Here is a 27,696-nt window from a genome sequence, read left to right on the forward strand (position 1 = left end):
TATTTTCGTAACAAAGGGGTAACAAGTGCCACTTTAATTTACAGCCCGCAGATGTTGTATTTACTCTTTAACTACGTGAAACAAGGGGGTAACAAGTGCCACTTTAATTTACAGCCCGCAGATGTTGTATTTACTCTGTAACTACGTGAAACAAGGGGGTAACAAGTGCCACTTTAATTTACAGCCCGCAGATTCTGTACTTACTCTGTAACTACGTGAAACAAGGGGGTAAAACATTTCGACTTAGACTGTAACAACACAAAACAGTAACTACAGAAAATACACTCTTAGAAAGGATGTGTTAATTTTTTACACATCTTTGTGTGTTAAGTTTTTAACACATTATGTGTAATTTTAACACATTATATATCATTTTGTGTTGATTTTGTGTTAAAAAATAACACAAGTTGTGTTAAAATATAACACAAGTTGTGTTAAAATATAACACAAAATGTGTTGTTTCCATAAAAACACAGAGATGGGTGGATTTTGGGACAACGCATTTAGTGTGTCGTCCCAGAATCAACACTAATGTGTTATTTTTAACACATTTGTTCTAAGAGTGTAGTTCTAGTTTTGCTTGCTTTGTTTTCACCAAAGTTGCCTTGCCTATTTTTAATTTTGCTTGATGACCCAACAAATTCCTGTACTCTTTTTTTTCTTAAGGTAAGTAACCTTTATTGAAAATTCGAAATAAATTGTATCGTACTAATAAATAGCATAAACACATTAACTGAATTTTAAGTTTTGTTTAGTAATCTAAAATACTTACTGCATATATTATTTGTATTTTTCCTGGTTGTTACCCCTTTGTTCCCCAAATATTATAAATTGTTCCCTTGTAATTACACATACGTACTTCATAAGTATACTATAATAACAGAAACTTACGCTGTAAATTCGCTGTACTTACGCAGTACTTCACTGCATATATTATTTGTATTTTTCCTGGTTGTTATCCCTTTATTCCCCAAATATTATAAATTGTTCCCTTATAATTACACGTACGTACTTCATAAGTAAACTATAATTACAGAAACATACGCTGTAAATTCGCTGTACTTACGTAGTACTTTCCGGGCTGTAATCTAAAGCGTTACCAAATAATCTTTGTTAGCAACATGTTGAGTGCTTATTTTATTACACACAATTATAAATCAATTATAAACAAATCTTTGTTGTTTCAGAGAACATTTTAGAATGCCCCCATTGGTACCAATACAGTGGTGGCCAAACATGTTGGCACCCTTGGTAGGCTTGGTAAATATAAGGAAAGAAAGCTGTAAAAAATAATCTACAAGTTTTCTTCTTTTAAGCTTTAATTTTTAAAAATTAAACATTTAGTTGAAGTAAATACACACTGGACACAATTGTAAGCATCCCTTCCTTTAATCCTCTTTGCTTCCTTCATTTGCAAGGATAACAGCTCAGAGTCTTCTTTTATAATGTCTGAAGAGATTGAAGACTTTATTGGAAGTGATCTTAGATTATTTCTCCAGACCCTTCATATGTTGCTTTTTTGATTTTTTTTAGGTTTGTTTTGCACCAATGTCTTTATGAAAGATTTAACCACTACCCATTATAAGATTTCTAGTCAGACTTTTCTATCTGTTGTTATTTTATATAATCCATGACGCAATGCATCCTAAGATGTCCAGGACCTCTGGTATAAAATTATTATTATGAAAATGAAAACAATGAAGGTCAGGTGGTATATTTAACTGTAGAGCAATTTTTAATCACTGTGTCCACTAAAGTCATCTTGTGTTCCTCTTTCCAAATAAACCCCTTTTTGGTTTCATATGGCCGCAGAACTCAGTCCTGTTCAAAGTTACAGTAAGTCAAATGTATATACTGGATTTTGTTTTTGCATGACAGCAGAGGATTTGTTTCTTTAACTGTGTCCCAAACAACTTGTGGTGATGGAGGTGCTGTTTTCCTTATTTATTTATTTTAAGGATTCTGACCCCAAGATTGAACTGATTTCTGAAGTCCTCCATCTGTGATCCATGAAGAGTTTTTGTCCACTCAAATTATTTTCCTTCCTGAGCATTAAGACGATATAAACACACGTCCTCTTTCAGGCAGATTTACAACATCTCCAGTCGATTAAATCGTCTTTATTATTGCCCTGATTGTGGAAATAGAAGTTTTTAATTTCCTTAAAGCCACTTCTATTTTGTGTAGCTGACCAATCATTTGCTGCACATCAGAACTGTAGTCTTTGGTTTTACTCATTGTGATGAAAGATTAAGGGGTCTTGAGGTTTGTGAAACAGGAAGCTATGACTGGACAACATCATGTTTTAGTCACCTTAAGAAAATGTTCATATCAATGGGAATACAGAGATTTTTGACTCATAGAAATTTCTAGGGGTGCCAACAATTGTGTCCAGTGTGTATTAGAGAAATAATGTAATTTCCCCCCTCACTTTCAATTGTATTAATTGTGCTTGTTAAAGCTTAAAAGAAGAAACATTGTAGATTCTTTTTTGCTGCTTTCTTTGCTTTTATTTACCAAGGGTGCTAAAATGTTTGCCACCACTGTATGTACTTTTGAGGTACTAATATGCACTCTTTAGATAGAAAGGAGTATTTTTTGAATGGGTGTCACCTGCATGTTCTCCCTGTGTCAGCGTGGGTTTACTCCAGGTACTCCCACACGCCAAAAAACAAAGTTAAGTGAATTGGAGATACCAAATTGCCCCTCCCCTAACCTTAACTTGTTTGGATCAACTTGTGTATGGATTAACTGGTTCTCACCATGAATATAGTCTAGATGTAATGGTGTAAGAATAAATAAAGAAAGAAAGAAAGGGTCCCGTCCCAGTGATAGCTTTTGTACCTTTTATCCCGAGAGCGTATTGTACATTGTAAAAAATGCTGGCTTGTTTTCATCCCATCATTGGGTCAAACAGGGACAAACCCAGCCGTTAAATGAACCCAAAAATTTTTATATTTGACCTAAAAATGGATTTAAACAACGCAGCATATATGGTATAGGTTAAATTATGACATGTTGGTTTCATCCCTTTTTGACCCAACGCTGGATTGAAAATAACCAAATTCATTTACTAGTTTCTGAGGTCTAGTTAAAACCTAGATGCAGCATGATGAACTTGGTTTTGCAAGTCAACTCAACCTACTATTTTAAGTTTTGACTTGTGATAAGTTAACATAACTCATAAAATCAAAGTTGAAATTGTTTAACTTGAATTAACTTTGATTTAACAAAAATGATGAATGTTTTACAGCGTACAAGTTGGCTAATAATTTGTAGGAATTCGTACGAAGTGAATTGTATAAAAACATACAATTATCCAGCCTGATCTCACGAGAATTCGTACATATTTTACGAGTTGGGTAATTTATGAATTCATACAAAGTTTATCGTGCTCATTAAAGAGAAACCGCAATGAAACCCAACCCCTAACCCCGCACCTAACCCCAACATCACAGGTCAAGGCAAATCATACAAAAACTAACAAATGTGGTCATATGAATTAATACAAATTAGCCAACTCCTTAAATATGTATGAATTCTTGTGAGATAGCCTTGCAGCGATTATCATAAAAAAACAATAATGAAACCCCACTTCTACTGTAACTTCAACGTCACAGGGGCAAAGGAAAAAATACAAAAATATACGAATGTGATTAATAAAAATAATTAGCCAATTAGTAAAATATGTAGAATTTGCCATGATAGCGTACCACAAAATATGCTTTATCAGACATGTGACATAGCTTTTCAGTAACTTTATTTTTGTATGGGATCAATATGACTCCAGTTAATAGATGTATATATGAATGGGCCTACTGATTCAAGCTGATAGAAGAGCAACTTTGACTGAAATAACCACTCGTTACAACCGAGGTATGCAGCAAAGCATTTGTGAAGCCACAACACGCACATCCTTGAGCTGGATGGGCTACAACAGCAGAAGACCCCACCGGGTACCACTCATCTCCACTTCAAATAGGAAAAAGAGGCTACAATTTGCACAAGCTCACCAAAATTGGACAGTTGAAGACTGGAAAAATGTTGCCTGGTCTGATGAGTCTCGATTTCTGTTGAGACATTCAGATGGTGAAGTCAGATTTTGGCGTAAACAGAATGAGAAGATGGATCCATCATGCCTTGTTACCACTGTGCAGGCTGGTGGTGTAATGGTGTGGGTGATGTTTTCTTGGCACACTTTAGGCCCCTTAGTGCCAATTGGGCATCGTTTAAATGCCACGGCCTACCTGAGCATTGTTTCTGACCATGTCCACCCCTTTATGACCACAATGTACCCATCCTCTGATGTCTACTTCCAGCAGGATAATGCACCATGTCACAAAGCTCAAGTCATTTCAAATTGGTTTCTTGAACATGACAATGAGTTCACTGTACTAAAATCTCCTCCACAGTCACCAGATCTCAACCCAATAGAGCATCTTTAGGATGTGGCGGAACCGGAGCTTCGTGCCCTGGATGTGCATCTCACAAATCTCCATCAACTGCAAGATGCTATCCTATCAATATGGGCCAACATTTCTAAAAAGAAATGCTTTCAGCACCTTGTTGAATCAATGCCACGTAGAATTAAGGCAGTTCTGAAGGTGAAAGGGAGTCAAACACAGTATTAGTATGGTGTTCCTAATAATCCTTTAGGTGAGTGTATATGTACCTAAATGGTATATATAAGGTAAGGGCCTTATAATAAGGATGCAGCATCCAGCTTTTGTACCTTTTCTCTGAAAGTGTATAAAGTTTAAAATATTGTTGACAGTTCTCATTGGATTAGAAAACAACAACTATATGAAACCCTGTATATGAGGGCTGTGAGTATAGTTTATGGCCTTGGATGTCATTTAATGTTCATCCACAATTCCTTGAACCCCTGACGACAGTCAGACTGATGACAGAAACTATGACATATAGTGGGTGTATAGTAAAACACTTCTCCACCCGTAATCATATACTGTCTCCTTTATTAAGAGCGTGTCCGTGTATTATGAAAGCATGAGTCAAAAACTTGGACTGTAAAGTATCTGGTTTATCAGCTTCACCTCACCTATCTGCATCTCGGCTTTTGCTGATGTTTGTAATAAACATCCTGTCCTTTCTCTTGTCTCATATCTCAACACATACAGTCAGGATATCTAGTATTTGGGGTTATTTTACGTCTTTGTTATGACTGTTTGTTCAAGGCTATTATAAAGAATAAACAGCTTTAGCAGATTTTTTCAACCTCAAGGACTACAGGAAAAATAGATAATGTTTAGGTGAAAAACACAGCTACTTTATTTCTGACAATTTGGAGAACAAATAGAATAAAATAATGCAGGCTAATATGATTTTGGACACACATATACTACTGATTTTTAAAAGTTTAGGGTTACACTACAGTATTTTTCTGAAGTGCTTGATTTTAAAAATATTGTATTTTATTAATTTAAATATCTTTGTATGTATGCAGGGATATGTTTTTATGTGTGTATACATGCATGTATGTTGTGTATGTGAACCACAATCTATGCGTTGCGTCCGTCGCCATGAGCGCTGCGTGTGCAGCCACGCGTTCATTTGCGCTCCGTTTAGCTGTTTTTATGCCTTTGAGTGTCATTAAGAACATAATTTAAAGTCATTTATGGTTATATATCAAACGCTTTTCACGTACAGGTAGGAATAAAGGTTGTACGTTAGGTCGCATTTATGTGGGCGGGTCTGCGCTGATGACGACAGCAGCAGGGTGTGTTATAAACCGTACGCATGTATTGTTTGATGTTGTTGCTGTTCAGAAAGGCTCCCTCAGTTCATCTGCTGTGGAAATATGGTGGATATTTTAAGGAATATACTCATACTCGTGTTTGCGCACGCTGTTGGTAAGTAACCTTTCAAATTTGCCACGCGTAACAACAGAACTGCCTGCGCTGCGCGTATCAGAAACAACAGAAGTGCCTGCGCATAGCAAATTCAAGCGACTGCTATTCAGTAACAAAACGTAATAGTTATGCGTATTATCTGTGTGAACTGGCAACTGCTTGTATATTTATATACAGTATAAAGACCTATGCTTTAGACTTAACTAAATCAGCTTAACTAAATCACTTTTAGTCTTTTCTTAGCCTTCCCAGACTCTTTTTTTTTAACTCACTTTATTTCATCATCATCATCTTTCCCAATCATACTCATGCAATAACTAAATATTTTTACTTATTAAAATGAAAAATGGTTGTGTTATAGTTGTTGTTTTTTTGGCTACTGTTACGGTAGCAAAACCTTTGTGGTAACATGTGGTCTCAGATTTATGAAACCAGAAGTGGGGTTAACAACCCTATTACTAGCAATCTAATCCATATGTCAGTTTTTGTCATAACCAGCCAAATATATCACTGGTAAACAAGAACATCTAAGAGATTTTGTCAGTCAGGTTGGTCTGTTTCTGCAGCATCACACAATGAAATCTTACTGATCTGAAATCAGTGTCTATGTATTAAACATAAAATAGGTTTAAAATATCAATGCATATTGATTAAATGTTCATCGTAGATGGACGGATGACTTGATGCTGATTGTAGTGAATCAGGTTTATATACTCGGTTCAGTTCAATGTTCAGCTGTGATTTAAATCTGTTTCAGCATCTCAAAGAAATCCAGGTAAATGTGGCCCGCCAACAAATTATCCTGACAGGCGACTGGACGACAAATATCTTCACACATCAGAGTTCAAGCATGGGGAAAAAGTGGCGTATAATTGTGCTCCGGGTTACGTGCGGATGGACGGCAGTCGAATATCCCACTGTAAAATGGGACACTGGACACCTTTAGAGATGAAATGTGACAGTAAGTCCTGTAAAGTATCTAAATCTGTTATATTTGATCTTTTATATTTTATATATTCATTCATTTGATCATCCACTATATTTCTCATATTTTGAATAATTTTTCAACCAGGAAAAAGCTGCGGCCCCCTGAGTGATTTTGAAAACGGGCAGTACAGTTATACTGGATTATTGTTTGGAGATGAAGCCATTGCTGTGTGTAATGAAGGGTATAAAGACCTCACTGATATTCTGTCTCTATATGGGTGATTCTCGCGAAATTAGACTTATGAGATGTCATGAAACATTTTGATAAAAAAGTAAATGCAAAGTAAGAGTATCAAAATAAGAAGCATACAGTTACAAACATCTCTTCATGTACTAATTTGCACATGATTTCAAATGAGATCATACAAACCAATTTTGTGTGTTTTTCCACATTTAAGGGGAAAATTTTCATTACCGCAACGTGTCCATGACTGGATTTGGGTTCATTGACATGAAAATATTTATAATTAAAAAATCTAAAAAAATTTAAAGCTTCAGTGCATGTTATACTATAAACATTTACATTAAAGAAACACGTGGTGTTTGGTGATCATTGGTAAATGTAGAGACAATAATAAGGAATATAAATGTGTCCAAGAAAAATTTTCTCATCCTCCGCAACAATTTCAATCATTGTTTAAGCCCTCAAGGAACTAACATTTTCAAAAAAATCTCTCCAGATAAAAGTTGAAATTTAGTTTGTCATAGTACCTAGACAACTTTTTAGTTTCTCATTACTGAAACATGAGTTTGTAAATGCATATATTTAATGTAATATCATGTTGCGGTAATGATAATTTTTGATAATGATAATCTAAAAAATGTAAATAATTCTATAGGAAATATTTTTTAAATCCTCTAAAAATAATGGTTATAGTAAGTTCAGACCTTAATCTTATTTGCAAAAAAAAAAAAAATTGGCTTCAAGTGCTTTTAAAAAATTCTGATGCTGGACACCTTTTAAATCTGGATTTCATGAGAATCACCCATATTTGCAGTAAATCAATAAAAGATGAATGCATTTTTATCATAATGCAATGTTTGTTTTTTGTTTTTTTTTTGGTGATTTTTACCTGCAGATATGTTTTGAGAGGAGAAGGTGGTCGCGTGTGTAAGGAGGATGGATGGAATGGAGCAGAGCCCATCTGTGAAAGTGAGTTTAAACTTCATCACACTTAACTTCATAAAATCCTCCTAGTTTTGTTTTTTTATACAACGGGTCTGTTGAATGCTTTATTCTGATTGGTTAAGAAATGTTTCACAGGTATGTGTTATTTTTCGATAACCGCACACCTAACTTGTCAAATGTCTTAAAAATAGGCACCAGAGCAATGTTTGTGGTAACCGTATAAGCGGAATAATTGACTAATTGACTGAATTATTTGAAAATAAATAATTTTTTTTCTTATAATTCAATGGCCCGTCGTCAATTATTCCTTACATAATAAAGGTATCGTACAATCATCTAATGCAGTTTCAGTAGACTTCAGTTTCAGACAAGAAATGTGACCTCGGGACAGTGAAGCAGGGTTTATAATCTCACTTCTTTAGCTCATTGTCATACTCTAGTGGTGAAAATATGCAATTTATGCTGATGGGAATTCACGTTTACTATGTGTGGAAAATAATACTGGATTATTGGGTGGTTTCCTGGACCGGGTTTAGATTAATCCAGGACTAGGCATTAGTTATATTTGGGAATTTAGGTAGGTTTTACAAACAAACTTTACTAAAACAACAACACAAGTGTGCATCTTAAGACAAAACAATGGCACTGATATACAGGGTTCCCACAGGTCATGGAATTTCTGGAATTTCATAAAAGTCAGGGAAATTTATATTTTATATATTTAGCAGCATCACTGTTCCTTATTATCAAAAACGTGTTTGCTCGGTAGTGGCCAGTCAGCTAGAAAAGGGCGTTTATGTTGGGTGCAAGTTAGTATTAGCCAACTCATTTCTGACCGTATAGAAAAACATGAGATATAATGTTATACTTTCTAGGGCTGCAACAAATAATCAATTAAATCAATAATAATTGATTATGTAATTAATTGTCAATGAATTTCATTATTGATTAGTTTTTCTGTGAAATCACATGCTTCTGGTTAATAAATGTTTCATTTCTTCTTTTAATATAAGTGGGTTGTATTTGTTTAATTGTTTTTGGGATGTCATAAAAATAGTTATGAACCACAAACTAAGCATCTGTTTTAAAGTAATCCAGGTTTTTACTGTAACAATTCATGTATATCCCTTTCATATCATAGGAATTATTTATTTTTATTAATACCAAATAATGTTAATTATTTATAGTAATAAATATTTATGTTTTTATCCGATTAGTCGATTAATCGAAAAAATAATCAATGATTAATCGATTATGAAAACTTGAACGTGTCGAAGTCTAGTCGATCTAGTAGCTTTAGCTATAGAAACAAGTTCAAGTTCATTTTTATAGGATTTATTCCAGAATGTAAATTCAGTTCTTTATTATGAGCAGTCTGTGGCCTAGTTGTCTTTTCGTTTGAATGGTTAATGTCAGCAAGATAAAGTTTGGCCCTTACAAGGGGAAATTTAGAGTGCTTGTTCCTTTGCCAAAAAGCCCATTCATTTATCCCATAGACTTTTGGATTATCACATAAATATACTCTGTTTTTAACTAAAGTTTGACACTCAAACATTTTGTACTAGAATTTTTTTTTACAGAAAAACACAACTTTTATTCTTGTTGAAGACTAAATGTCTTTACTAGGAATTAAAAGCTAACCTTAGGCTACAGCTGCCTCTTGACATAATCTGTATTTAAACACATTTAAAAATGTTTTTTTCTGATAAGGAAATACTTTGTAGATGAATGTTTGTTGGGAATTGTGCCCATGTTGCGTTGTTTTTGAGATCTTCATGCGTGATGAACAGAGGTGGAAGTAACGAATTACAACTACTCACGTTACTGTAATTAAGTCGTTTTTTCGTGTATTTGTACTTTTATGAGTACATTTTTAAGTCTGTAATTTCCCTTGTACTTAAGTACAAATTAAGGTAAGTAATGTACTTCGCTACTTTGAAAATCACATTCGTTACTAAGTACTTGTAGAATTTGAATCAAATTAATATTCAAATCTTTGACAGCATTTGGATATCCAATAGAAATAATTGATCGTGGGCGGGCCAATAAAAACCCTTGTATTTGAACCGGAAAAAAGCCCGGTCTCTGCGTCCTTCACTGTGACGTTGTATTTAGTGCTTTAATGTCAAAGAACTTTGGCGTTATGGACGCTGAATTAATTAAAAATTCAGAAGAAATACCGGATGATGAGTGCCCATGGCCGCACCTGGGAGTTGTTCAAACAGAGGAAGGAAAGGAGACAGCGTGTAAATGTAATGCAAACTTTGTTTGCCATCTGCAGTGATTTCGGCTTACAATACTTCAGCCTCTATCTCAAAGCACATTATGGTAAGAAGACTTATAACCATATTTATTTGATCGTCTTCGTTTTTAATGTTGGGTAGACCTCACGATAATTTGCCAGAAAACATCACTTGAAACATGTAGGTATGTGACAAAATGACCTAATACGCACGAGCGCTTTGTTCCCACGGCTGTGTTCCCAGCAGGTATTCAGCGCCAGACACGTTGGTGACTTAGGAAATCTGTCATATCTTTGCTTTGTGAATACCTCTAAAGCCCATATACTAGTGACATAAATTACTTCCTCACGTTGATTCTCACGTTCGAATGTCCAAGATTGCTGTCGTAAGAAGAAAGTTATAAGCGAAGCAAAATTTCTCTCGTGTTTGGCATTGAAATCCTCTATGAAGGCGAGTATTTTTTGTTTCAAACCAAATACTTTTGATAGAATATACATTTAACTTGAATTAGGTGAAGTTTGGGATTGATTGTAACATTCGCATGTGCTTTTTTAAGATCCGCAAGTGACGTTGTTGTCAAAAGCAGAATCGCCCATTCAATCATATTGGCTTCCAAAACTTCTCCGTTTTCATCAATCCGTGCATTATTTTTTTAAGTAATCATACAGAACGAAGGATTAGAATCTCTAGATTACATTATTGGCATAATTTTGTCAAACATATAAATAAATACATGCATGCAACATGCATGCATTTATTGAATTATTATTATTAATGATAAATAACATAATCATCAATTAATGTATTAATAATATCTGACCATTTAAATTGCTCGCCAGCATTATTAGTCAATTAAGAAATATTAAAGAAACAATGAAATGTTTCTTTAATATATAAAAATACAGCTTTTATTTGAGAGGGCTTTGATTTCATATGGAAAGATATGCGTGGATTGATGCTCTCGGTTTCATTAATTAGTGGTTAATCAAAAATAATAACATTTATATATATATATCTTTTAAAGATGTCATCTTAATCTTGGGCTTTTAATTACATACAATGTGGTGTTTGAATTATGCAAATAGACCAAGAAATGAGAAAGTTATGATATTTTAAAGTGTTTGGTCAAGCGGAAGTTTTTCATAGTTTTATAGTTTTAATTGGGTACAAAAATGCCCCCTAATTTTCGAGTTAAAAAATTCCATAACTTTCTTAATAATTATCCGATTTTAATAATTTAAAAACCATGTTAAAGTTCTTTTTATTATCTATCATATGGTTATAATTATATATGTATTTATATTTTTTGTCACATACCTAACACATGAGCTTCAGTTACCTAGGTGACGAGCACGTAGACCGTAAAAAAAGATTTAACATTGTAAAATGGTGCTCAAAGTTAAATTTCATGTCATTGTCAACATTGTATTATTCATATTGAATCAGTGTTTTAAGCTTATAATAATAAACAGTCTAATAAGGACTCTTTTTATCAAATTCGTCTGTTGCCGCGTCCCACTGGCGTAGCAGTGTAACTGCACTGACAGCCTGTCTAAATTACACATATGTCAGTGCTAAATCATAAATGCTGATAACTTTTGAAATATTAGTAGTGTACTTTTGGAAAGCTTTCTTGTCCAATAATATTTTTAACTCTTTTCCCCGCCATTGACGAGTTATCTTGTCAATTAAGAAAAAAAAAACCATTTGCATAAAACGTGTTTCTGAAGAATTTATGTTAATGTGCAATACCGCGATTGTCCACTAGATAGCGGACTTAACCAATTTATGGATAAACTGAAGCCAAAACGTTATTTACTAATTTTATGTTTGATATTCGTTCTGAATCTGATCTCTAACTTAATTCCTTCACAAAAATGCAATTGTTTCAGCTTTTTGATAAAAAAATGTGTATTTGTAAAGAAAAACACCAATATTTAAGAGTTTATAAGCAGGGAAAAAAAGGATGGAACGGTTTTTCACTTTTTTTATTGTTTGTTTGAAAGTAGAGGGTCTGTTCTTTCATTTGATATATATATTTTTAGAAGAAAAATTTCCTGGAAGCATTTTGTAAAACTTTTGTGAAAATCATAAAAAATGCTGGCGGGCAACTTTTCGAAAAATGGCTGGCGGGGAATGAGTTAATGTAAAAAAATCTGTTTTTAAATAAAATAACCCAACAAGCTTATTTATGTTGTATCATAATTCATTAATAATAATAACATTAGACCATTTTTATAACTTGATAAAAATTATATGAAGAAACAATATGAAATAATATAGCTGCTGTTAAAATCATATAACATTCTTTAAACAGACAAAATTCCTGTACTATGTGTTTATTCGTATAAAACACAAATTGCCTGTTTTTAATCCATTCATATCTCTGATTTCATTCAATGGATTTAATGTTTATTCAATAAATATCACCGGCTAAAAAGTAATTTGTACTTGAGTAGTTTTTAAGAGGGGTACTTTGTACTTTTACTTAAGTACATTTTTAACACCAGTACTTTTACTTGTAATTGAGTATTTTTTTAGCAACTACTTGTACTTGTACTTGAGTACAAATTTTCAGTACTCTTTCCACCTCTGGTGATGAAGTTTCCAACAATGTCTGTAGTCCCATGTAGCAACTTGTTAGCAACCGCCCATTTAAAGACACTTTAAAGTCAAAAAAGTCAGAAGGGGGGTACTACTGCTGTGTTTTATATCATAAAGTAAAGCATGAAAATACATTGGGCTCATGTTAACCCAATATCTTGAGTTCAAGCAAATGCCAGGAAACTTTACATTTTAGGATGTTTTTCAATACTCTCTACAGCATGGAAAAGTCATGGAATCTGGCTTCGAGTGGGAACCCTGGATATAAATTATTAAGATATATCAGTGCAAGATTTTTGGGAGCTTAAACATGCATTTTAGTCTAGGACTAGTGTATATAAGCCCTGTCCAGGAAACCAACTCTATATATACTTAATAAAAATATTTGTTTAAAAGTTGTTACATGACAATCCCAGCAAGGAATCGGTGTATTTTACCATCTAGGTTAACTATGGCCCTGATATAGTCCCGCTATGAGTAACCCACTTCTAGCCAAAATAAACTTGAATTTGGTTATGTTGTTTTTGCCAAAATATCTTGCGAGATGTCTGATATTTTATCATGTAAACAAAGTCAGCAGTGTTTGGTTTCATGGAAAACATTTTTGTGTTCATATGTTTGTGCCTACACGTCTTGGCTGTGTTTGGACACCTATTAGATGTCTTTTAAATGCACAAAAGCTTGTTGGGATCATGTAATGCATTTTAGAAAGGTCATGATCTGCATAGTCACACTTTCGTAAACAAAGCCATGAATTATGTGCCAAATCATGTACAGTAGTGCACAAAAAAATTCATTCAATTTTTTGTTTAAATGAAGCTTAAATAAATTGATTGCAACCACTTACTTTAATAAAAAGTGTAAATTGAACAAATCATTTTTTTCTGTGTGTTGAGGAAAGGTGTTTAATGTTACTGATGTCATAGATGTATATTAACTCTTTCCTTGCCATTGACGAGTTATCTCGTCAGTTAAGTGAAAACATTTGCATAAAATACCACGATTATCCACTAGATGGCTTACCCAGTTTATGAAAAAACTGAAGCCAAAATGTTATTTACTAATTTTAAACTCTGTATGTTTTGATAATCGTTTTGAATTTGATCTCTAGCAAAATTCCTTCACAAAAATGCAATTATTTCAGCTTTTTGCTAAAAAAGTTTTAAAGAAAAATACCCATATTTAAGAGTTTATAAACAGAGAAAAAAATATAGATTGGGTGAAAAGTTTGTTTCCCATTTTGTTTATTGTTTGTTTAATAGCAGAGGGTTTGTTCTTTGATTTGATATATTTGTATGTTTATATATTTTTAGAAAAACATTTTTCTGAAAGGCATTTTGTGAAAATCACAAAAAAATGCTGGTGGGCAACTTTTCAAAAAATGGCTGGCGGTGAATGAGTTAAAGGAGACCTGGGATCAGATTATAATGGAGACCTTAGACTTTGACTTATTTCAAGTAGGCCTATATGAGAAACTTGATTGCAATATGCACGTAAGCTATCACATACAGTAGCAAACCACCCTTTAATCCCTGGCATGTTTCTTTAGATAAGATATGCTGTTGTTGATGTTTATTTGCTCAAGATGTGATGGACACAGTCTGTTATTACCAGCGTGACATCACTGACCGTGCACAAACACACAACATGTTTTTACTTGTATTAACCAAGAGCGTTGTCACCTTAAACATCTGAATTTATTATATCAGTTACTTACTCTCAATGGGCAGAATGAAATCTTTTTTTAAGACACTTCATTTTGAGCTGTTTATTTGTTGTGTATGTTAAGTGTTTGTGTTGGCTATTTTGATAGGGGGAGGAGCCATTCAATATGTCCCGCCCGAACTTCCTGTTTCGGTTGCATCCGCACATCAAATGCCCTGCGGTGCATGTAACCCATCTGCACTACCAGCCAATGTAATTATCAAAGATCCGAAGCCCTGTTATGAGGATGGAGATCACGTACCCGTCATTTGCAACACCGGATATAGTGGATATGGACATTACACATGTAAAGGAGGAAAATGGCACCGTAATGTAAAGTGTCACTGTAAGTACAGATGATATTGTGGTAGTGAAAGTCAAGGTTTAATATTGTGAAACGTTTGTATTATGTGTAATGAAACAGGAGGACACATTTAAAGAAACCTAAGATGTTGAGATGTTAAGATAGATAAGCAGGACTCGGGGCCCACGAGTAAGAGGGGGCCCAGAGAAGCCCCCAAAATTGTGGTGCTAAAAAATATTTAATAGTAAAAATTATTAAATTATTCTATTTGCTGTTTCCTAGTATAAATTTTTTTTATTTGTTTAGGAAACACAAATGTCCGTGGGCCCCTTTCCCCCCTCTCAATTATCATAAAATGGTTCAGTCCGCCCAAATTGTATAATCCAGGCAACACAGCTTGACTTCACTTATAGCGCCGGCAGAATATCAACTTGGCAAAACTCAATTTAAACAGAGCAGCAAGGCTTTATGATTTATTTAGGCAAAGTTATTGACTATGAAAATTTCAAAACCGTCAAAATGACACCTTGTTTGTTCTAGTGTTAAAGATAAGTACCACACTGCAAGAAATGATTTTCAAGAAAAAAAATCTTGGGTCGTTTTGCTCATCATGAAAAAGTTGAAATGTTAGATATTTTTACTGAAAACAAGACAAAACTACTAAGAAAATCTAGTTTTTAGACCAAAAATATCAAATTTAAGTGATTTTGTGTATAAATCAAGCAAAAAAATCTGCCAATGGGGTAAGCAAAAAAATCTTGAACATTTTTCTGAAACACTAAATTCAAGAAAAATTCAAGAAAAATTCAAGAAAAATTTGCTTACCCCATTAGCAGATTTTTTTGCTTGTTTTATGCACAAAATCCCTTAAATGTAATATTTTTGGTCTAAAAACTAGACTTATTTTCCTGGGTCGTTTTGCTCATCAAGACAAACCATCTTAATTTAAGAATATTTAGATATTTTACTGAAAACAAGAAAAAAATACTAAGAATTTTTTTCTTGAAAATCATTTTTTGCAATGCATAAGTTTAAATGTTGCAGTTAAAATGACTGCTGGTGGCCGTTCTAGTGTTAAAAGTGCATGATAAGGGAACTCAGTTTTCTCCCCATGTTAGGTCAAGAAAACGCTGGAAAAAATAACAATACACAGTTTTAGTTAAACGTTCAACACTGCAAAAATTGACTTTCTTAGTATTTTTGTCTTGTTTTAGAAATATCTAAAAATTCTTAAATTAACATGCCTTTTCTTGATGAGAAAAATGACCTAAGTAAATGAGTCTAGTTTTAAGACAAATTAATATACAGTTTAAGTGAAATTGTCCTCAAAACAAGCAAAATGATCTGCCAATGGGGTGAAAAAAAATGTGAAACAAGATTTCTTTTTTCTTAAACACTTAATTCAAGTAAAATTTTCTCACCCCATTGGTAGTCAAAATACCATAAAGCGCATGACTTTATGTAAATTAATATGAAAAAAGTCTCAGCTGTGTTGGGGGCCCTCTCAAGATTCTTTTCATGGGGCCCAAAATCCATAGCAGCGCCCCTGTAGATAAGGACTGGACATTCATGTTGAAATGAAGACACATCTCATTCTGTTTCCTCAGTGGTAAAATGCCCAGACTTTAACATTGCTAATGGTTCCCGATCGTCTAAGAAAGTCAGGTTTAACACCAATGTTACTATCACCTGCGCTGATGGATTCAAACTGCATGGAGCTCAACATCTCAAATGTTTGGCAAACGGCTCCTGGACGGCGGACATTCCCACATGTGAGCCAGGTTAGTCCTCAGATGTCCTACAGTTTTGAGTTTAAATAAAAATTACCATGGCTTAATGCTATCACAAGGTGCAGTAGATAAAGAGATAAAGACTATTGTTTAAAAGTGTGGTTTTCATATTTTTAAGAGCTCTAATCGTGTGTGCACACCAGAAGTGAATTGAATTGAATTACATTACATGCATACTTCTCTTTTTCGATCAAACATCAGCGCTTTATTTCAACAAATCAGAAGATGACTTCAACATTTCTGAAGGGTTTCCAGCATAGACATTATATACATAGACGCCTCATGTTGTGCTACAACGTAATCCAGCGTCGCCGCCATATTGGTTGGGTCTCCTAGCTTTACGTTGGACTCAACGGAGAGCGAGCAACTATGCCGTATTTTGTGCAGCTTACGGTTGTATAGATATCAGATTGCATGGGATTATCTGTCACAAGTAAGATTGAAAAATTATTTTGGTTATTTTACCACTAATGTTACTTGCATGTAACCAAACCGTGTGAAAATCCGGTAGAAATTCAGGGAGTTATGATTATTGTAGTTGGGGATACACCTTCCTCATTAGGAATTAATGCATGGGGGCGCATTGGTGAACCATCCAAGATGGCGGCTGCGCTGATGCATCAGCTTCAATAGGCCGCGCAGGCTATGAGGCGTCTACGTGTATAATGTCTGTGGTGCAATACACATCAGACGTTTAGCCAATGTTTCATGAGACTACATAGGCTGAGACTGCATAACATGGCAGAAGAAGAGCTATCCTTCACCATGTAATAACAAATCCATGGGCGTGGGTGGGTCCAAAGCATTTACTGGTAGTAGATGCCATTTTCTTGCATTCTGGTGCCTTAAAACATTGCTTTTATAGCATAAAAGCTTTGTTTACCTTGTTGTGTTGAGTCAAGTGGAATGGATTCAGTTATGGAGATGCACATCCCAGTTTGTAAGTGTGCAGTACTTATAGAATAATAATGACAAAAAGTAACCATGATTTAAATACAAATAAAACCATAAGATCATGGTTACCAAGTGATACTATGGGTTATCATTGCACCAAAAATCATAGTAATACGATGAGTAGGGCTGTCACAATGATTAAATAATCGTCTCATCGCAATGATTTCAGATCACCACAATGATTGCACATCTCTTTAAAAACACAAGGGGGAGCTGCAGCGCCTGTATAAACGAGACTGTATCAGATGGCGCTCCTTAACTGACAGCGACACTGAATTTTCAGTTTTGAAAAATATATTCAATAAATAATTGCTTTTAAATATGTGCTATGTGCATTAATGTTTACTGCCAGGTAAACTTTATTTAAATAATCACAATAAATGTGAAAAAAATTATTTCATGAACAAACAAAAAATGTATGAGAATTAAATGTCAAAGCAATAAAACAGACAATTAATCGTCATAAAACAAGTTATTAGACAATTAGCCGTCAGATTAAATGTAATAATCGTGAAAACCCTAACAATGCGAAAACCATAGTTAATTCTCATTCTTGCTGAATTAAAATTCACAATCATCAGAATCACTCAGACTTTTGAATGGAAGTGTGATGTTATGATACTTTTAATGTGTTTGTTTATTGTGATATTTTATAAATAATATTTTGGCACTGTTTCAGAGAAGAGCTGTTCAGCACCTGCTGTGGATAACAGAGATATAAAACATGGAGAGAAGTCTCTGTATAAACCCCAGGACACCGTGACCATCAGCTGTAAAGAGGGCTTTGATCTGATTGGCTCATCACAGATCACGTGTGGACCAAATGGCCAATGGCTGAACTTGCCTGAGTGTAACCCTAAAGGTAATGCCAAGACGTTTATATTTTATTCAACCTTTAGTGTTTGAACCGGCGGTCTATTTAAAATAAAATCTTTCTGTTTTAAAATCAGTAAATAGCAAACAGGGAGAGAAACCTCAATATAAACCCCATGACTGTTCTTTTGTTTGTGGGATATAGTAACCATGCACAAAGTAGGGTTATCCAAGTATTCAGTGCACATCGAAAACGTCATTTTTAAATCATTTGTTTCTCTCACAGGTACCTGTGGTCCAGCTCCTGTGTATCCTCACGCCCATCCCAGAGACTTGCAGAAGACCGATTACAGATCTGGCGATCGGGTTCAATACAAGTGCCTTGTAGGACACCGTCGGTCTGCTGGTCGAGATGTTATACACTGCACAAATGGACAATGGACAAATCTGGATCTGCAATGTGAACGTATGTTAAGACCAAGTGTCCTTTTTATTTAATTTCACATGCGCACTTTCTTAACTTATATATTTCTATTGAAAGGAAAGAGATGCGGTTCTGCAGGAGAGATTTTCAATGGTCGTTTTGAATACAGCGGCATTTCGTTCGGAGATTATGCTGAAGTCATCTGTGATGAAGGGTAAGATCGTTTTAATGCTTTGGTCATATTGTAAGGCAGTATTGCATGTATAGTTCACAGATTGTGGTGATAGTATAAGACAGAGAAATCCCATAATGCACTGTGAATATAAACAAAACATTATGCCATGATGCATATGCGTCTTTTTATTGTTTTTAGTTAGTCACTTATAAAAATCTTTGTTGCTTATAATGTTGGTGTGATTTATTAAGATGTGTTTGTGTGTTGTGATTGGTCACGTCAGGTATGAGCTGATTGGTCCAGCTAGGCGGTACTGCAGGGATGGAGGCTGGGACGGACGAAACCCCGAGTGTGAACGTGTGACTTTTGTTCTTTTGCCGCTCACATGATCACTTGTAGTACCTTAAACCTAAATAATAAATAAAGAGACATCTAAACACACATTATGATAGTTGTTTTCTCAGATTATGTGCTATAACTTTTACAATCTAACAAAAAATGTGTTTTTATTATTATTATAAAATCTTACCAATGTTTGCTTGTTGTTTTCTTCAGTATATTTTACACACTAATCTTTAGTGCATTAAGTCGTGTGTGTGTATAAGATGTGAAGTGTTTGCTTGTGTTTTGTTTGTTTGCAGCTGTGTATTGCCCTCCTCCTCCAGTGGTCAAGAACGCTTACACGTTAGGTCATGAGGATGAACACGTTCCTTTTGGTCGCGTGGTGACCTATTACTGCCGTACCGGAACTCTGATTGGTGCAAAGGACATTTACTGCACTGACAATGGAGCCTGGAGCGCTCCTCCTCCTGAATGTAAAGGTACACATTGGGGCAATTTTTTTAATTTATCCAGGACTAGGCTTTAGTTATATTAGGACATTTAAGTATTTCTTTACAACATACCTTATAAAAAATAATACTGATGTGCATCTTGAGACAAAACAATGGCACTGATGTATGTTAAGATGCGTGAGTGCAATTAAGTTAAATGAAGGCAGCTCAAACATGCACTTTAGTCTGGGACTAATATAAGCCCTGACTGGGAAACCGCCCACATTAATTATGTGTTTGTGTTCCTCTCTGGTTACTTCCAGCTTATATCCAATCTGTTGAGATCACCAAAACTTACAACTGAAGACACACCTCTCCTATATACACTTAAAGGGATAGTTCACCCAAAAATGACAATTCGTTCATCATTTACTTCCCCCAATTTGTGCCGTATGGATGGTTGAGCAGACGTATGCACTTTTGCTTGTCTGATTGCTGCAGGTTTTTGGAAAATAAGCCATTCCTGCTGCTCGAAAAGAGACATTGTTTAAAGGTGGAGATCTGAAACTGCTCAGCTGCTCACAAGTTCAAGATCATTTGCGATTTAAAGACTTCACATCTGAAAGAAAGGAGTATGCATGTTTTCTGTACATACGTTCGGTTTATGAATCACATGTATGCATTTTTGATAAATGATCGTAAGATCAAATGTAGGATGTCCAATGTCCACTGCATATACAGATAGATATTTTAAAGTTGTATTATTTTTCTGATATTTGGATACTAAAACAGAATAAATGCAAAAGATAAAAACATGGTTAGCTGAATATCATACAAATTTATAGGTATTGCCATAAGTTCATGGTGCTGTTACCGTTTTCTCGACAAGCGGAAGCGATGTATGAAGGGGACGAAGGGGACATGGAGCAAAAATAAAGTCACGTGCTCATGCGAAACCTTCATGTGCAGAATTTTTCAATAAAGTTTATTTACGCGTGCGCATGTGAAATTATCGTGCGCGCACAAGAAAGTTTCACTTGCACACGAGAAACTAAACTTTGTTTTAAAATTCTGCACATGAAGGTTTCATGTGAGCACATAAAACTAAACTTTTTAGATTTTTTTTTTACTCCAATGTCACCTTAGGGGCTCTGTAGCGATGAGACCTGTTTTCCTGTTTTTTTTTTTTACGGCAAAAAGCCCACTGCGTGTAGAAAAAAGTCGCAATGAAATTGAAATGAAAAACTGTCATTTGTTTAGGAATACTGTGGTATTTTTTTTTACAAATGATTTATCTGAACTTCATTATTTTAAAAAGTAATGTGCCCTCATAATCTGTAATCAAAAATGCAAATCTCCTTCCCTCCTCGAAACGATCTCTATGGAAGAAAAATAATGACAAAAGTTTTTGAATTAAAATAGCCTGTTGAATTGTACTACCTGAAAAAAAAATGCTTTGTATTAACCGTACTTGAATTTTAAAGCATTGTATTTTTGTGTTTTTGAATTAAAACAGCCTGTTGAATTGTACTTCCTGAAAAAAAATGCATTGTATTAACCGTGCTTGAATTTTAATGCATTGTATTTTTAGGTTTTGCATTTTTAAGGGCTGAAATTCAACATTCGTGTATATTTTCTGTATTAAAAATTCAATAGTCCACATTCACCTTTTAGATTTCACTTTAAAATATTCGGTCTGTTTAAAAATACAACGTAAAATATTCAGCAGGCAATTTTCAGTCCATTTAAATTCGCGTCCAAAAATTCAAGTCCAAAAATTCAGTCGTACAGATTTCAACATTTAACATCCGGGAAATGCAGGAAAAGCAGTAGAGTATCGAGTATAATTTCATCTGCTGTTAATCGATCTGAACAGCAGGTGGTGCACGTGTTCGCCAAAACTTTGTACATGTAAGATGATTTATCCACTGCAGTGATGAATGTTTGCTTTTATGTTCAGTTTTAGTAAAACAACTGTAATTGTAACACTCATACAGAGAGTGTATTGTTTGGATATGTTATTGACAGGATACTAAACGGTTTTTAAATGCCATATAAATTAAATAGGGCCTTTCTGCCTGCTATTGGCTTCGTTTCTCAAAAGCTAAGTTGATATTGGTGGCAATCTACCATCTCCTTATGCCTACGAGAAACGAACACGGTTTTATAATTCGCCACCTTAGTATATAAACCATACTCAGATTATTAATTCATTTACAAATCGTGCGCGCGAGGTCCCCAACCACGGGGTCGTGGACAAGTTGCCACCGGTCGCAAGAACATCCTGAAAAAATGTGTATAATAGCTACGTTATAGTTTAATCAGGTGTTTTGTCCTTTACGAGCCGACTTCAAATAACATATCAATCCACTTCTATACAGGGCCGCTCTCTCGCTCTCTCTCTCTCTCTCTCTCTCTCTCTCTCTCTACCAGCGCTTCGGCGATCACAATGCTGTCATTAGAGTTCAAGCGCACAGTACTTCTAAAACACAATCAAAGAATTGCAAAGGTATGACTTTATAAAAAGACGTTCATTTGATATCGCAAATGAAACTAATTGCAGGCTTCTGAAAAACTTAAAAATTACCCTTAAACTCTTAATTAATTATACTTAAACTCTTTTACTGCAGTAATAATATTTTAACGGATACACTTTTAATGTAGGTTTGAAAGGAAACTAAACAGTCATGTGTCAATCATCAAAAAGCATAAACGCGAGTCCCGTGACTCCGCGCCCAACCGCAATTCTTCTGGCATCTCTCCTCTTCTCCACTGCACATTGTTTTCCTTCTGTTCTGTTACTTGAACTTGGGGCTCGAGCCAGACCAAGATTTGAGCTGCCTTCGAGAACAGCAAGCCAAGTTCGTTTACCGTTATTTATTAAGACTAAATGGGCAGGCAAACTCGTGAAAAAATGAAGGTAAAGAAACACAATCCGCCAAAATATGGTTTTACACATCTATAGAAAATATACTATAAATAAAGCAATTATTAATGTTCCTAATGCATTGTTGTTTGTTCTTTACTTTGTTACACATTTCGCAAAGGCAAAATTTAATAAAACATTATAGAGTTAAATGATGTTACTGTGTCAACTTGAGAGGAGACATATTCTTTGATTTTGTCTTTGGCTGAATGCAATTTTACGTAGTTATTTAATAATAACATATTAACCAAATAAGTCTTTAAAAATTGCATGCAATGTTTAAATGCACGATGGAAAGTTGCATCGGATTTAAATTATTATATTATTAAAATATAATAAATACATATAAAAATAAATATTACGTAAACATTACACACAATGTAAATCACTTTCCAGTTAGGAAAGTACAAGCTTGGTATAAACTTCATTAATTCCTGAAAGCATGAATAAAAGCATGGAAGCGATTTCTAAAATGAGGGTGGGACTACGGTTCAGTGCAGGGGTCCCCAACCTTGATATGTTATTTGAAGTCGGCTCGTAAAGGACAAAACACCTGATTAAACTATAACGTAGCTATTATACACATTTTTTCAGGATGTTCTTGCGACCGGTGGCAACTTGTCCACGACCCCGTGGTTGGGGACCTCGCGCGCACGATTTGTAAATGAATTAATAATCTGAGTATGGTTTATATACTAAGGTGACGAATTATAAAACCGTGTTCGTTTCTCGTAGGCATAAGGAGATGGTAGATTGCCACCAATATCAACTTAGCTTTTGAGAAACGAAGCCAATAGCAGGCAGAAAGGCCCTATTTAATTTATATGGCATTTAAAAACCGTTTAGTATCCTGTCAATAACATAACCAAACAATACACTCTCTGTATGAGTGTTACAATTACAGTTGTTTTACTAAAACTGAACATAAAAGCCAACATTCATCACTGCAGTGGATAAATCATCTTACATGTACAAAGTTTTGGCGAACACGTGCACCACCTGCTGTTCAGATCGATTAACAGCAGATGAGATTATACTCGATACTCTACTGCTTTTCCTGCAGTTCCCGGATGTTAAATGTTGAAATCTGTACGACTGAATTTTTGGACTTGAATTTTTGGACGCGAATTTAAATGGACTGAAAATTGCCTGCTGAATATTTTACGTTGTATTTTTAAACAGACCGAATATTTTAAAGTGAAATCTAAAAGGTGAATGTGGACTATTGAATTTTTAATACAGAAAATATACACGAATGTTGAATTTCAGCCCTTAAAAATGCAAAACCTAAAAATACAATGCATTAAAATTCAAGCACGGTTAATACAATCCATTTTTTTTCAGGAAGTACAATTCAACAGGCTGTTTTAATTCAAAAACACAAAAATACAATGCTTTAAAATTCAAGTACGGTTAATACAAAGCATTTTTTTTCAGGAAGTACAATTCAACAGGCTATTTTAATTCAAAAACTTTTGTCATTATTTTTCTTCCATAGATCTCTCTTTACTTCCGTTCATATGGTATGGCAGGTGGGTGGGGTCCGGGAAAAGATTGCAGCGATTAGCAAATAGCAACGTGACCCAACTTTAAAGGATCCAATCATTTCTCAATAGACAAATTTAAGTCCCGTAATTTAAGACTTTTATTCATTTCCGAAACCGTTCCACTCGTATATTCTTTACCACAGGGAAAATAAAATATTCCCTACTTTCGTTTCATGCAACTTTAATCACAGAAATTCAATTTTTTAAATAAGTCACCTTTGGCAATGTAGTCTCTACGTGTTTTTTTTTTTTTTGCGAGGCTTTCCTTATTCCTTATGCTTACGTTTCCTCATCGCAATGCTATTTGAGCTCTTGCTTACTTTTACACTACTGTGAAACAGACTTTTTGTTAGATTATCAGCCTCTTTTATGAACTGTTACTTAAACTGAATGAAGTTACTGAAGTTGGTTACATACCCTCCAATTTTTCGTGAACTGTTTATGTTGGGCAATATTTATGTTGGACTTCTTTAAATGAGAAGATGCATTCAGGTATTCTTTGCTGGAATTGGCTAAATTTTTTTAAACTAAATGTTGCATTTCATACATTTTATGATTGGTATGTGATGCCATGAAGTGTGGTTTGCGTTTGTAACTTTTTTTTTAATACTGTGAAATTTCAGCTACATTAAAGGATTTTTAGAAAATTATATAGTAAAAGTTTGAAATACTAATGGTAGAAGTTTTATACTAATTATTTTCTGGCTAATTAGTCAAAGTATTAATCAACCAATAAAAAATTTAAAGGTTAGCTGCAGCCTTACAATCAACTAGTTTGTTTAACAATATATATAAAAAACAACTCTCTTTTTTTTGCTGTTTTCGTTTCCCCATCTTTATTCCTTCATAGCAGCTTCAAGTTAATTCAAATTTATTTTTACTTCTTTACAATATTGTTTTGTTAAAAGCAGCTTTACATGAAAGAAGAAGAAACGAAAATGATTAAATATACAGTTTATAAAGTAGAATATGGTATTAACAAAAATCTTTTTGTAGTCATAAATATATTATAATCTAATAAAACAGTATGTAAGTTTTCTTTCATTTTCCAACATTTGGTCAATTTTATATTCAGGTAGCATCTTTCATTTTTAGACAACCGATATACTCTTACATACACAAATATTTACATGCATTAAAATATTCTAAATGATAAAATCATTTATAAAATAAATGTATGGTCATTTGATTAATTTACATTAGTAAAGAAAACTGAAATAAAAACTCTCTCATCTCACCCCATACTCCTGACTTTGATAACACTATGATATTATAAACCATAAGGCACATGAATTAACAGATTTATTCCTGTTATGTTTTTCAGATGTTACTTGTCCTCAACCCAGAGTAGATCATGGATCCAAAATGGGCTACAGATCCGTCTATAGATTTGGGTACACCGCAAGAATCACCTGTAATCCTGGGTATAAACTCGCAGATGGAAATCATATCAATTGTGGAGAAGATGGAAAATGGAAACCAGACCTTTCCAAAATGTGTATTTAAAGTACAAAAAAATGCGTCTAGAATAAAACTTAGACCGTGTAATACTATATAAAATATACAGCTACATTAACAATTAGACTCATTTTTCTTCAAATGTTTTGCAACTATCTGAGTAAATATTCTTTTATCTTAAAACTTTAGTAAAACTGAAACACAATATATATATTTTTACTGAAAACAAGTGTAAATTTTTTATAGTAGGTAACACAGCATCGTGGATCAAGTCTTACTTCGTTACCTGTTTTTCTCATTTATCTCTTTTTTTATTATGCATTAATTAAAGCACATAAAAATATTTTATGGAAGTTAACTTAATTTTATTTATTTTTAAAGAAGCCATTTCAATAATTTATTAAATTAATGAAAAATAATGTTAAGTCAAGCCATATTATTGAGCTTTGAACTTAAATTTGAGTGCCAAACTATGTTGAATAGAGTTGGAAAATGTATTTGTGTGTTACCATTTTAAGCAATTTGTTGGTTTAACTCCTATTTTTTCAGGGTAGATCACAACAGAGATTATCATGTAAACTAGCATTAAAAACATCAAACAATGAGATTAAACTTTTCTGTTTTCAGTAAAAAGTCAGTGCTAACTTTCAGACCAACCATTGAAACGTATTAAATTTCTAGACGGTTAAACATGAAGGACTAACTTGAAGATTTGTAATAAATAATTTACTGGGCATTTATTCTGGGCACAGACTTCAACAGACACAAAATTTAATACGACTATAACAATAAATGAGTAACTTCTACAGCAATAATTCTGCATTCTTCTAATAGGTAAGAAATACGGTTACAATACGGTTATTTTTTGCTTTTCATCTGTTTTCTCATATTCAGATTTATTCTGTATAAATTAAGAAAACAAGATAGGCCATTTTAAGAACACCAATTTCTTTCATTTAAAAAGACAATACAAAATCCAGACATTTTTACATGAGCATAAACAAAAACAAGTGCAAATACCATTTCCCATTCCATGAAACGTGGCAAAAAAATGTAAAAGAAAAACTGGGAAAGAACACAACAAAACGAAACAGAAATGTTATTTGATATGGTACATTTGAAATGGGATTGGTAGAGCAAAGACGAGGGGAAATTATAAAAATAAAGCCGCAGTCACAGACTGCCAATGACATTGACTAAGTTACACTCTGCATTACTTTAGTGAACATTCAAAAGAAGCAAACGTCGACTATTTTGCCACAAACCTTTTATTTCATGACAGTCGTGGCTATTTTACACATTTAACAAAGGATTTCAATCCTGTAGTGCTGCAGTATGTTAACATGTTTACTGATGGAGATGATCAACAACTTGAGTTTTGCATTGGGTTACACTGACCGTCCTGTACAACCTGTTCATGGGTTAACTTCGAGTTTCTTTCTACACTATCATCATATTTATACAGGTAAACATTTATATAAGTGACTCTTGTAATAGATGTCAAATGTACAACATACATAAAACTGTTTTATTAAAACTTTTCTTTGATACATGGCATACTTTTATTTAAAAATGTGTTAAATATTTGGACCTGAATGAATGGTTTATACTGAATATTAACTTTCACTGTCATTAAGGAGACGGGCAAAGGTTTGGCAAACGATACTACAACCAAACTTGAACATGAGTTGAGTATTTTCTGGTCTTAAAAGTTTAAAAACTTTGAAAAATAAACTGTCAGGGTGGACAAAACAAAGAAAAGTTTCTAAATACAAGGGGGGCATCCCAATCAGGGGCTATGTTTTTTTTTTTTTTTGCAAAAAATGATTTTCTAGAAAAAACATTCTTAGTATTTTTATGTTGTTTTCAGCAAAAATATCTAAAATTTCTTAAATTAAAATGCTTTTTCTTGATGAGCAAAACAACACAAGAAAATAAGTCTACTTTTTAGTCCAAAAATATCAAATTTAAGTGATTTTGTGCATAAAACAAGCA

The 27,696-nt window shown here is 33.9% G+C and overlaps 1 protein-coding gene across 3 annotated transcripts; it reads left to right on the forward strand.

Annotated features, from left to right (window-relative positions):
- The first annotated feature begins 5,711 nt into the window (after positions 1-5,711).
- Positions 5,712-27,251, forward strand: LOC135750329 (complement receptor type 2). Of its 3 annotated transcripts, none has more exons than XM_065269124.1 (12): positions 5,712-5,870; positions 6,628-6,831; positions 6,943-7,039; positions 7,937-8,010; positions 14,647-14,883; positions 16,449-16,622; positions 18,265-18,447; positions 18,685-18,864; positions 18,940-19,036; positions 19,281-19,354; positions 19,639-19,818; positions 25,568-27,251. In XM_065269124.1, exons 1-12 carry the CDS (start codon positions 5,819-5,821, stop codon positions 25,747-25,749), a joined length of 1,734 nt encoding a protein of 577 aa, XP_065125196.1. In that variant the 5' UTR covers positions 5,712-5,818; the 3' UTR covers positions 25,750-27,251. The 3 variants fall into 3 exon arrangements, with proteins under 3 accessions (XP_065125196.1, XP_065125195.1, XP_065125197.1); XM_065269123.1 differs by having other exon boundaries at positions 16,449-16,621; positions 18,258-18,447; XM_065269125.2 differs by lacking the exon at positions 25,568-27,251 and adding an exon at positions 20,094-20,485 and having other exon boundaries at positions 16,449-16,621; positions 18,258-18,447.
- The last annotated feature ends 445 nt before the right edge of the window (positions 27,252-27,696 follow it).

This window comes from Paramisgurnus dabryanus, chromosome 21, assembly GCF_030506205.2.
Source record: "Paramisgurnus dabryanus chromosome 21, PD_genome_1.1, whole genome shotgun sequence".
Lineage (NCBI taxonomy): Eukaryota > Metazoa > Chordata > Actinopteri > Cypriniformes > Cobitidae > Paramisgurnus > Paramisgurnus dabryanus.